This window comes from Mustela nigripes, chromosome 7, assembly GCF_022355385.1.
Source record: "Mustela nigripes isolate SB6536 chromosome 7, MUSNIG.SB6536, whole genome shotgun sequence".
Lineage (NCBI taxonomy): Eukaryota > Metazoa > Chordata > Mammalia > Carnivora > Mustelidae > Mustela > Mustela nigripes.
In genome coordinates, this window is record NC_081563.1 from 53,948,868 (window position 1) to 53,961,169 (window position 12,302).

Here is a 12,302-nt window from a genome sequence, read left to right on the forward strand (position 1 = left end):
GGGGGTACCAGGTGGTGGGTATTATAGAGGGCACGGATTGCATGGAGCACTGGGTGTGGTGAAAAAATAATGAATACTGTTTTTCTGAAAATAAATAAATTAATTTAATTAAAAAAAAAGTCTTAGTACAGAGGTGCCTTGGTGGCTCTGTCAGTTAAACACTGACTCTTTTTTTTTTTTTTTTTTAGATTTTATTTATTTATTTCACAGAGAGAGACACAGTGAGAGAGGGAATATAAGCAGGGGGAGTGGGAGAGGGAGCGCAACGCGGGGCTCGATCCCAGGACCCTGGGATCATGACCTGAGCACAAGGCAGATGCTTAACAACTAGGCCACCCAGACTCCCCTAAACATCTGACTCTTGATCTCAGCTCAGGTCATGATCTCAGGGTCCTGAAATGGAGCCCCTGTTTGGGCTCCACTTAGCAGGAAGTCTGCTTGAGATTTTCTCCTCTCTCTCTGCCGCTACCCTCCTCGTGCTCTTTCTCACACACAAATAAATAAATCTTAAAAAAGGGGGGGTGCAGTGCACTTGGGTGGCTGCAGAGACTAGAGACTGCAGGAAATGTCACAAGCCAGTAGACAAAGTGTGGGTGAAATGGAAGAAAAATTGTCTATTTATAAGAGTAGAAACACAAGTTAACACTTTGCACTAAAATCAATTTCAGATGGACTAAGAGTCAAAAAGGGGCAATGAAGACAATAGAATGAAGAAAATTTAATCATACTTAACTGATGTTAGGATGGAAGGACTAGGCTTAAAAGTACGACTCAAAATTAAAAAAATAAAACTTGCTAAGTTAATAAAGACCATTATAAAAGGGTTAATCCAAACTGGGAAAAAGTATTTGAAACATAACAGTGAAGACGTTCTTAGCACCAACAAAAAATAAACAAAAGCCCCCAAAACTCCCAGGTCCAGAAATAAGTAAACAACATATAGTTAATTCTTCAAAGAGAAAACATCATTGGCTAATGAACATGAAAACCGTCTTTTCAGATTTAAGATATGTATGATAAAGTGGTAGCGAGAGATCATTGTCTAACAACCAAATGGTAAAAGCTTATTAAAAAGATAATTTTAAGTATTGCAGAAATTGTGGCAGAACACTCATCTCACAGTCTCATACAGCTAATTGGAATGAAAATAGTCTTGGTCGTTGACTGCATATTTTAAAACATTCACATTTCTCTAGCCTAGGAAAATAGATGTCTCTTAGTTTAAGCTTTCATCAGTAAAAGTTTGTTTTGAGCCTGCGTGTTAGGCATTACACTGAATGTTTTTTTTTTTTTTTTAAAGATTTTATTTGTTGATTTGACAGAGATCACAAGCAGACAGAGAGGGAGGCAGAGAGAGAGAGAGGGAAGCAGGCTCCCTGCTGAGCAGAGAGCCGGATGCGGGACTCGATCCCAGGACCCTGAGATCATGACCCGAGTCGAAGGCAGCGGCTTAACCCACTGAGCCACCCAGGTGCCCTACACTGAATGTTTTATATTGGTCTCATTTAATTCTCATGAGAATCTTGTTAGTGTACCTGTAACAGATGGGCCATCTGACACCTAAAGAGAGGAAAAACCGTTCTGGTTTAGTAAGCAAGAAAGAAGGCATTCTTCCTTGGGAAAGTGCTTGTGATTAAATTAAGAATATGGCAAGTTGTAAGAGTATATCTACCAATTAATTTTCTTAACCATTTAAAGAAAGAAGGGCAGTAAAGATTAGTAGGCAGTATTCACAAATGTTATTAATATCATGTTATTAAAATGTAATTTTACATTTAAGAATGATGATTAGGGGCACCTGGGTGGCTTAGGTCATGATCCTCAGGGTTCTGGGTTCGAACCCTGCATCGGGCTCCCTACTCGGTGGGACGCCTGCTTCTCCCTCTCCCACTCCCCTTGTTTGTGTTCTCTCTGGCTGTTTGTCTCTGTCAAATAAATAAATAAAATATTTTTATTTTTTTTAATTTTTTTTTTTTTTAAAGATTTTTATTTATTTATTTATTTGACAGAGAGAAATCTAAAAAATGATTTTTCTGGGGCACCTGGGTGGTTCGGTGGGTTAAAGCCTCTGCCTTTGGCTCCTGTCATGGCCCCAGGGTCCTGGGATCCAGCCCTGCATCAGGCTCTCTGCTCAGTGGGGAGCCTGCCTCCCCCACCCCCACCTGCCTCTCTGCCTACTTGTGATTTTTGTTTGTCAAATAAATAAATAAAATCTTTAAAAAAATGGTTTTTCTTTTTTCTACCCACTTTGCTACAATTGAGCTTAAAAAAATTTTTTTTAAGTCAAACTGGAGAAGAAAAGGTGGGAGTGAAGAATAAGCAATGGGCAAAGGTGAAAAAAAAAATCAAAGAACAATTAAAAAAAAAACAAAACCAGTGCAAGTTACCTCAGGGAAAGTCCTTCAGGCCTTTGCTTTTGACATATATAAGAAGAGCCTAATCTGGTTATGCACATGCAGATTTACACTCTGCTCACCTTACTTTGCATGTTTCTGTTCCTTTCTGAGGGTATTAGGGATTTGGTAAGCATCTGGTGTGTTATAAGGAACTTTTGTTTTGTATTTGGAAATAAAGGTTAAGTCATTGTTCAAGTTCAAAAAAGGCTAGTGATAGATTTCCTAAGTACTGATTCAGTTTGCTATTAACGCTGTTTTGTTTTTTGTTAAATATTTTATTTATTTATTTGAGAGAGAGTGAGAGGGGAGAGGGTCAGATGGAGAAGTAGACTTTCTGCTGAGCTGGGAGCCTGATTCTGGACTTACTTCTGGGACTCCAGGATGATGACCTGAGCCCAAGGCAGTCACTTAACCAAGTGAGCCATCCAGGCTCCCTAACAGTGTTATTTTGTTTGTTTGTTTTCTTTTTTTTTTTTTAATAGACAATACATATTTATAAAGCCAATGGGAGGGAATTCTTTATTTTAATCTTTTTTTAAATTAAAAAATCCAACTTTTTAAAATGCAGCTGCAACTAATTCTGCTTTTCTATGGTGTTTCAGGCTTACACCAGCCAATTTGTATCCCTTGTCATGTTTGCCCTCATGATGTGCGATGACAGGATCTCCATGCAAGAGAGACGCAAAGAGATCATGCTTGGACTGAAGCGACTGCCTGGTATGAAGATCTCACAGTGGATGTTTGTTATCTGTGGGAGTGGCTAATGGGTGAAGCCTTTTCTCGTCCTTTAAGCTGTCTGTGGCTTGTAGCTATTTAGTCAAAAAGATCCTTCTTCTTTGGCACCTGTGTTTTTAAAAATCTTTCATTGACTAGAAACACTGGTCTTTGGGGTGTCTGGGTGGCTTAGTGGGTTAGAGCCTCTGCCTTCGGCTCATGTCGCCATCTCAGGGTCCTGGGATCAAGCCTTGCATGGAGCTTTCTGCTGAGTAGGGAGCCTACTTCCCACCACCCCCCTCTCTGCCTGCCTGTCTGCCTATCTGTGATCTCTGTCAAATAAATAAAAAGAAAAAAATCTTAAAAAAAAAAAAAGAAAGAAAAAGAAACACTGGTTTTTTGTTGATTGCTTCCAATATATTATTGTTATTATATCGTTCAATTTATTACCCTTTTTTCATAGACTTTGTTAATATTACTTCTTAACAGATTTGATTAAGGAGGTACTGAGCATGGATGATGAAATTCAGAAACTGGCAACAGAACTTTATCACCAGAAGTCAGTCTTGATAATGGGACGTGGCTATCATTATGCTACTTGTCTTGAAGGGGCACTGGTAAGTCTTCTCACTTAACAGTTGTGGTCTGAGGACTTATGGACCTGGCATACAGTCATATATACTTTTAGGTCAAATGAAATAAATAGGACTTTTGAAAATGTCTCTTACCAGTGTTTATGCACTTGGATTTGTTATCTTGAGAAAGGGTAACATAATACTTAATTCAAAAGTGAATATTGGGGCGCCTGGGTGGCTCAGTGGGCTAAGCCTCTGCCTTTGGTTCAGGTCATGGTCTCAGAGTCGTGGGATTGAGCCCCATATTGAGCCCTCTCTGCTTAGTGGGGAGCCTGCTTCCCCCTCTCTCTCTGCCTGCCTCCCTGTCTACTTGTGATCTCTCTCTCTCTCTCTGTCAAATAAATAAAGTCTTAAGAAAAAAAAAAGACTTAAAAAAAAGTGAATATCAAGAAAAATACATTTTACCACCTTGATTAGGATTTAGCAAGTTAGTTAACTACTTGGATTAATTTGTTGCCTACATGTGAGTAAATAGGAGATTAAATTCTCTAGGTGTGAGATTTCATGGAAGTAAACATGAGGCAAGTAAAAACAGTTACAGAGTAATAGGAATATATTCATGATCATCTGAAATCCTCAAGTGTTTGTGGGTTTAGAACTTCTAGTTACTTACTTAATAAATAAACAAACTTCCAGTTACTTGATAGTTTAGAAATAATGATCTATTCACCTATATTTACAGGTCAGTGGCCCTTTTATATTTTTGACTAAATAGTGACTTCAGACAGCAGATGTTTTATGTAATATTTGCATAAGAATGGGTTTTTGAAAAACAGACTGTAGACTAATCTAGTTCTTTCCTGTTAGAAAATCAAAGAAATCACTTACATGCACTCTGAAGGCATCCTTGCTGGTGAATTGAAACATGGCCCTCTGGCATTGGTGGACAAGTTGATGCCGGTTATCATGATCATCATGAGAGACCACACTTATGCCAAGTGTCAGAACGCTCTTCAGCAGGTGGTTGCCAGGCAGGTAAGTTAGGGGCTCCTGGGAGGGCACCAGGATTGTCTAAGAGTTGGGTTGCTAACGCTTATTTGAATTTTATGACTTTAAAGTGATAAACCAGTGTCCAGTAGGAGGCTTACAGAACATGTGGAGGTTTACATGTGAAGAAACTGAGATAGTCAAGAGTTTTGACAGCATCCAGCTCCTGTTCTCATAATAAGCAGAACCAAGACCAAAACTGAGGTCCTAGTCTCTCAGTGTCTGCTTCTCCCTTTCAAGTTAATATTCTTGAAAGTATATTTCAGGAGAAACTGGGTTTTATGTTACTATTACAGGTGTTGTGTTTAACTGAGTTTCCTTCAGCTCACTCGGCTTTTATATAAAGCCCCAAAGATATTGCTGGCTGTTAACTGAGCTCGGTATTTCTCAGTTGTGTGAGTTTGAATAAATTACCGAATCCCACAGTTTCCGTTTCATTGGCTGCAAGTCAGATCAATCTGAGTTACCACGTAGTATTGTGAGTCAGTGAGGCCACGTGCATGTGGGCAGTGCAAAATCTGCACGTTCTTGTGCAACAGCTCTGCCTTTGCTTACCAGTGATTTTGTGTGTGTGTGTGTGTGTGTGGCTTTTTCTCTGCCAGGGACGCCCAGTGGTGATTTGTGATAAGGAAGATACCGAGACCATTAAGAACACAAACAGAACAATCAAGGTGCCCCACTCAGTGGACTGCTTGCAGGGCATCCTCAGTGTGATCCCCTTGCAGCTGCTGGCTTTCCACCTTGCTGTGCTGAGAGGCTATGACGTGAGTGACGGGTCCAGGGGAACTCTTGAGCTCGCTTTCTACCTGGTTCATTCATTCATTCCTTCATAGTTCATTCATTCATTCATAGTTTTCCTTCTAAATTTTTAGCTACAGCTTTGGAGAAATCCCTCAGGTATTTATTCGTGACCTGTCACGAATGGCCCAGTTCGGAGATTACGTCATGACCCTTTTTTTACCCATAGAACCTGAAGGAACCTTGGAGCCTACCTCTGTGATTGGAGATTACCTCCTTGAGGAATCCGTAGGTGTCCTGTTTTCTTCGGGGTGGCTGGCAGTTCTTTGGGATGCCCCCACACATTGCAGGGGTTAGTATCCCTAGTCCCCCGGGCATGACAGCCCAACATCCTGTTCTCATACACAACTCCTCTCAATCACTACTGACTGGCATTTCTAGTAAGAAAGGATTTAACAGGGAGAATTAGGCTTAGGTTTACATAGCCATTAGGAGACCTAGGGAAAGGCAGGGGAGGGAGGCCACTGTGCCATCCGCCAGGGTAGGAATTGCAAGGAACCACTACTGTCGGGGGGTTCTGGGCTGCTGTAGCACCAGAGTGGGCCACTGCCAGAAAGATGGTGGAAGCTGCCAGCAAATCCCACATTAGCTGCCAGAGGCCCATTACCCTCCGAGTGGGCTGCGCCTTTTGCAGAGGACCACAGAGCGCTTTTTCTGCTGAGTCGGCTCCTTCAGGATGTTTTTTCCTCATTCCAGGATTTTTAAGATGCATTATTTGACTTTGTTTTCTTTTTTTTTTTTTACTTTGTTTTCTAATTTTTTTATTGTCTGTAATTAAGATGGTTGAGGAACATGTTGTTTTCTGATTCTATATGCAAAAGTAATTTGCTTAGAGTTGCTGTTTCTCCCTCCCTACCACCACCCCCTCGCCCAATTTGTACAGTCTTTCACATATTGTTTCTTTGCAGGTTGATTTCCCCCGGAATCTTGCCAAATCTGTAACTGTAGAATAAGGAGCATCTGCAACTCTGGGCGGTTGAGCAACACAAGACACCTTTTGTATTTAACACCTTGATTTAAAATACCACCCTCTGAAGCCTTTTTTAGTAAATCCTTATTTATATATCGGTTATAATTATTCCACTCAATTTGTGATTTTTGTGAAATTACCTCATATTTTTCCAGTAATTTGTGGGGGAGTTTAAATAATGGAATTTATATTGGAATTGTTATCACAAAGAGATTCAGCTCTCATTTTCTTCCAAGGATGCCGGGTGTTGAATTTCTGGGCCCTGCACTTCAATCTGGGAAGAGTGTGTGTTTTTAGAATAATTGGCCTTTGTTTTACTGTGCTTCTCTTCATTCAGCCCAAAGAAAGTATAGTACATTTAATTGGAATATCTAAAGACAGAGGCAATGTATGCAAATGCTTAGACATTTGATTAAGGTTTTGTTAAGTTTACGAATCAAGAGAAGATGCTGTGATTTGTTTTGAAATTTGTGTTTTGTTTTTAAATCACACTTGTAGAACTTAAAAACCGAAAGCTTTTCTTAGTAAGTTGGGTTAACCTGAGTGTCTCTGACCCATTGCTTGTTATGTGGAGGTCTAGTTAGAGTTAAGGTAGGAAGCTAGAGTATAGTAGTACATTGGTTTTCTCCACTCTTAACAGCAAGTATTTGCACAATTTTATAGCAGAAACTTTAATTTTGAGCTGCTTAGGACAATTGACAACATGATTTTCTGTGTGAAGTTGGGGGACCTCCAGGTGGGGCGTCCTGTTCTAGTTTTCCATCTTCTAAAACTGGTTTTATTTCCTTGTATCTGTAGTTTTTTGTTCCTTGTGTTTTTGTTTTTGTTTTTTTAATGACTTGTTCTTGGAAATCACCACACAAAGTTGCTGTCATGTGTCTGAGATTAAATCGGTACTGATATATGCAGAGTTCTCTAATTTTTGTTCTGAGGAAAAATTGCTTGCAGTGAATTTTAACTTTTTACGCCTTGTTACATAACTCATACCAGCCTGCCAGTTGGAAGTTCTTTGTAGTTTGGAAGATTTGCAAGTCTTTTGACTAATCATTTGATTGTAAATGTATGTGCTGAGCTAGATTTAGAGAAAGCTGTATGTTTTACACTGATGCTAGTGAAGGATTGCATCAAATATAGTATTATTTCCTAGGTATACTTCTCTACTGTCTGTGTTCCACCCCTGAAATCTATTTAGGAATGAAGAAGATACAAATGAATAGAGTGGTATCAAGGTGCCTTCAGCTGGTTTATGTCAGAAACAGAATTTAACAATTTAGATTAAAATAGAGTAGAATATTAGTTTGACACCCAACGTGTTGTGAGTAATCATTTCTTTACGGGGCTTTTTGGCCAAATCTTGGGGGTTATAGAGCAGTGTGTTTGTGTTTTGGTGAAGTCCTTCTCTTTTTAAAGTTTTTGCCTTTAAATTGTGAAGGTAAGATATTTAGCATAGTTATTTAAGTAAATTCAGGCTTTTTCTTTTTTCTGTGTTTGAATTTCTTGGTGAGGTTAAGATTTTCTAATAGCTATTGCTGCAAGGGGAGCACAGAATTCTGCTTGTGTATTAGGGTTAGAAAAATACTTACCATATTTTGAGGTACTTTGAAAGGACTGTCCTAGATGGAGACTAGAAACCTGGTTGTTTTTAAAAATAAAATAAGGTTACTATTTACATCATATGTATGTTTTCAGTATAGCTATATTTATCTATTTTAATTATTTCTGAGATGATTTTGTTTAGGCCTGCTAGTTTTAGTATTTGTATAGTGTCATTTCTTATGTTAAATTAGCATTTTATGTCTGATTTGTGTGGATTTGTAACATTTCTTAATGGTCTGAAGTTTAAATCGGCATTCTAAGTGAAAAAAATGTGAAATCAATCATTGGTTTTCAATTTCTCTTTTTCTCTTCTTCTGTGTCTCTCTCTTTCTCTCTCTCTCTCTCTCTCTCTCACACACACACACACACACACACACACACACACTTCAAGCTAGGATAAGTTCTGAACTGGATATCAAAAGCTGATATTAAAGAAAAAAGAAGTGATATTTTCCAAATAAACATGGTTTCTCTTTTTTGTCCCTTCTTGCTTCTTACTTTATTTCATGTAGTGATTTTTAAATGCTTTTATGTATTAATTACAAACACAAAAAAGAATACTCTAATGAGGCAAATCACTAATAAGTATGCATGCCTAGTTAGAACCAATGTAATATTAATAGGTAAGAGAATCTGGTTTTTCAAGAAAGGTATTCTACAAAAGGAGTCCTTATATAAAAAGTTCTATCTTGTAGTACATTTAGGGTTTAAATTCATTCACATGTAACTTAAGAGTTCCTTACCTCAACCCTGAGCCCTTTTTAGGCTGGGATCATGGGTAGTGTCTCACACATGGCTCAGCAAATGATGGTTCCTTTGCAGTCAGTTGGCTTTTCTGTCTTTTTAAAATTCCCTGTGCCATAGGAATGAGTGGGAAGAGGAAATAATGCTCGCTGTTTTTAGTGTGCTCTAATTGTGTCAGCCCCCTACTAAGGGCAAGTCACTGTGCCAGGACCTAGAAAGGACCTCATGTTGAAAGCAGAGTCTGCTTGTTCCCAGGCAGACTTATCACTGGTGAAGACCAAGATCATTGCGAGCACAAGGTGAAGGGAGTGGAAAAGTGGAGGTGAGCTGGGTTGTTAAATAATGGTCCAAGCTTAGGGAAGTATAATGTTCAAAAGAGGGAAGGTGCATTTTGTAGAGTGCGCTGTTGCCGCAGGCTGCGTGGACCACCACATATCTGTGGTGCGCCAGGGGAGCGGCAAAGGCGAAATGCACAAGGGAGAAAGCAGCAAGCATCAGTACTACTCCAGGGGGCGGACTCAGGGCTGCCTGCAGGTGGGGCTGAGGGTTAAGAGAGCTAACACAGATTTTCTCCCTTAGTTTTGTGGCAAGTTGTTTCTAAGATGATGACATCTTAGCCTTCTGACTACAGATCTTTTGGCCTAAGCTAATCATGAGGACAGGAGGAAAAGGAGCCTCCTTCTCCCCACTCCCCATCTTTTTTTCTTGGTAATGCTTATTTGGCACTTATTTATATTGTCTTCAAAGAAGGAAGACCAGCTGAAATGTTTGCTTTAACAAATATATTTTAAGAAGTCCTTTGGAGTCAGTGTTTTATCTGCCTAAACACTTAGGATATACTATAGCAATAAAAGGGAAAGACTAATGTTAACAGTAGTATGTGACAACTTAAGTGATTTTTCTAAAAAGCACAATGTTATTGAAAAGTGTTTGTGGAAAAAGAAATCATAGCTCACACGGAATTTGCAAAGGCCAAAGAAATGGAAGCGAATGGTAAAGGAAGGTATTTTAGCCTTATGTCCACGTAGTCATTGGGTTTTATCTACCAGACTACCAGGTAGAGTGTCGTCTTCATGAAAACATACTTCAGATCGCTTTCTGTGTTCTTCATGTTAGAATCTCAAGTTTAGAAAATTAACACATCAGTTTTTTTCTCACAATATTTAAGGATTATTAAGATAACAGTATTTCCGTAGCTTGATGAGTTTAACCATATCTTCAGATCTGTGACATGACAACCGATAGGACTGATAACATTTGCTTTGAACCAATAATTTCCAGGGTTAAAAGAAAATCATAGTTGACTAGCAAGATTGTAAAGTTAGGCTGTATTAACCTGTAAGTCTGTAATAGCTTGGTATCACTGTTAAGGAATCTACCGTAAATAACAGCTAATGAGAAAGTTTTAGGAAATTCTTGAACTACCTTTCTTACGGTACTCAGAATGAATACAGAAATGATCCTGTTAGCGTTTTAAATGTTCTTTGGTTGACTTTTGGTTTGTTTTTTTTGGTGTCTTTATCTCCTCTTTCTCTCTCTTTCTTCTTTCTTTTTTGCTTAAATAAAACTTTTGGTATTTGTTTAAATTATACTGATTGTGAACAGGAGGTTTTAGAATATTTGCTTTGTTTCAGTTTTCTGTTCTATAAGATAAATGTGTAGTTTACCGAGCCATTGGATCATTTCTTCCTCATGTCTTGGAAGTCCAATAACTCTAACCTTGAACTGTGAATAAATTACCAAAACTTACTGAGAATTGCATTTTGAAGCAATTTGCCAATATTTGAAGTATATACATGTTTGTAGATGTGTTAAAGATTGTATTGCACTAAGAATGTAGTCAGTGTTAGTTGTTAGTAAACTTTTCTGATGTTAGAAGTTACTTCATTACTATTGCTTTTTAAAAGAAGAGATGATTGGATAAATATAATCAGGAGTTTCATGTCTCCACTCCAACTTGCCAGTTGTTTTTTGAAAGAATCATTAGACTAAAACAAAGGATCTACTTTTTGTGATGTCATATACCTTAACAAGTCTTTTAAAAATTTTTGTGAGAATGTGTTGTTTCTAGCGAATTTCTAGTGTATACAGTGATCAGCAACTTTGCATAAGTAAATTGATAGTTGCAAAAGAAGGATAGTTGCAAAAGATGGGTGAGTAACAAGACAGCATGTATGCTAAAGTTTCTGTAGTATCTGGCAATCTGTTAATTATAGAACAAAGATTCCTTTTACAGGATCCTTTTATAAACAGCAAGCGAAAATCTCTATCCCGAGTGCTTACAGCACTTGCTGTGTTCTGCAGGAGACAGAGTTATGAGCCAGGGTAGTTTGAATGAATAGCTGTGCTGTTTTGCCTTCCCGGAGACTGAGGCCAGTTCCTCATCTCTGTCTCTGTGTTGCAGCAAAGCCTGGGGCTGCACACAGCGTGGGTCATTTTTTCCATGGGTCACATTTTGGCATAAAATCCAGCTTTACTTTTATTAAGCAGTTATCTTTAAATTCTCCTCAGTTGGCTGGAAGTATTTACTGAGTACTTACTAAAGGCCAAGAAATAATTTCCCTAAAAAATCAGAGGCCTGTTTTTCATTGGAGTGGCATTTAAGAAAAAAATTGTTTTAACTTTTTTGGATGAGGAGAAGAAGTGAGAGTTAAGTTTTTCTCATTAATCTGAAGGTACATAGGTGTCCTGCATTTTACAAAATGATATAAGAAAAATGATGTTGGAACTTTATTAGTTTAAACATCCTGGAGCTATAAACTAATCTTGTCATTATATACAGACAGGTTGCCAGGTTACAGGTCATTTAACCAGCGGATCCCTTCCCCAGAAGTATGTGTATAATAAGATAAATTCATTATTCTCTTTTTTTGGTTAGCATGTGTACAAGAGATTATTTGCAAGATTGAAAGACCACATTTTTGAACTTCATACTAACATGATTTATTGCCTCAAATTCCAAGGTTCACTTGTGTGTTTTCTCATGTATTTCTCCTAATGCTGTCATGTAGCCATATTTTCCTTTTCATATTTCAAGAGATTTTTGAAAATGAAGTATGAATGTACAGTTGAAAATATGGAATAAAAAATGGAGCTTGTAAACAATTAGAAAAATGCTTTTTTGGATAGAGTTACAGTTCTTTCCTTCCACTCACTTATGAGTCTACCTCTGTTTGTGTAAGATTAAAAAGATTGTTTATACCTTATTAGGATGAAAGCTCTTGGCATGTTTTTCATATGCTTTATTTTCTGCAGTATACTGAGTGATTTAGAAGCATCCAACAATTTAAAAACCAGAGCCTAATGTGTATTGTGGAACTCATAGCTCTTGTATACCCTGGGGGAGTTCATTTTTGCCTCTATCACTCAGCTTTATGTGTTCCAAAATGGAGGTAAATATGGTGAGGTCTTAGAATTGCTAGAATAGTCATGGAGAATTCTAGATTCATTATACCTAAAGGA

General features: G+C 38.1%; 1 protein-coding gene across 1 annotated transcript in view; it reads left to right on the forward strand.

Moving 5' to 3' along the window:
• Positions 1-11,945, forward strand: part of GFPT1 (glutamine--fructose-6-phosphate transaminase 1) — a 60,565-nt gene extending 48,620 nt beyond the window's left edge. The window contains exons 15-19 of the mRNA XM_059405946.1: positions 2,999-3,113; positions 3,600-3,727; positions 4,553-4,720; positions 5,335-5,496; positions 6,439-11,945. Coding sequence (XP_059261929.1) covers positions 2,999-3,113; positions 3,600-3,727; positions 4,553-4,720; positions 5,335-5,496; positions 6,439-6,483 — 618 coding nt within the window. The 3' untranslated portion in view covers positions 6,484-11,945. The remainder of the gene's footprint in view (positions 1-2,998; positions 3,114-3,599; positions 3,728-4,552; positions 4,721-5,334; positions 5,497-6,438) is intronic.
• The last annotated feature ends 357 nt before the right edge of the window (positions 11,946-12,302 follow it).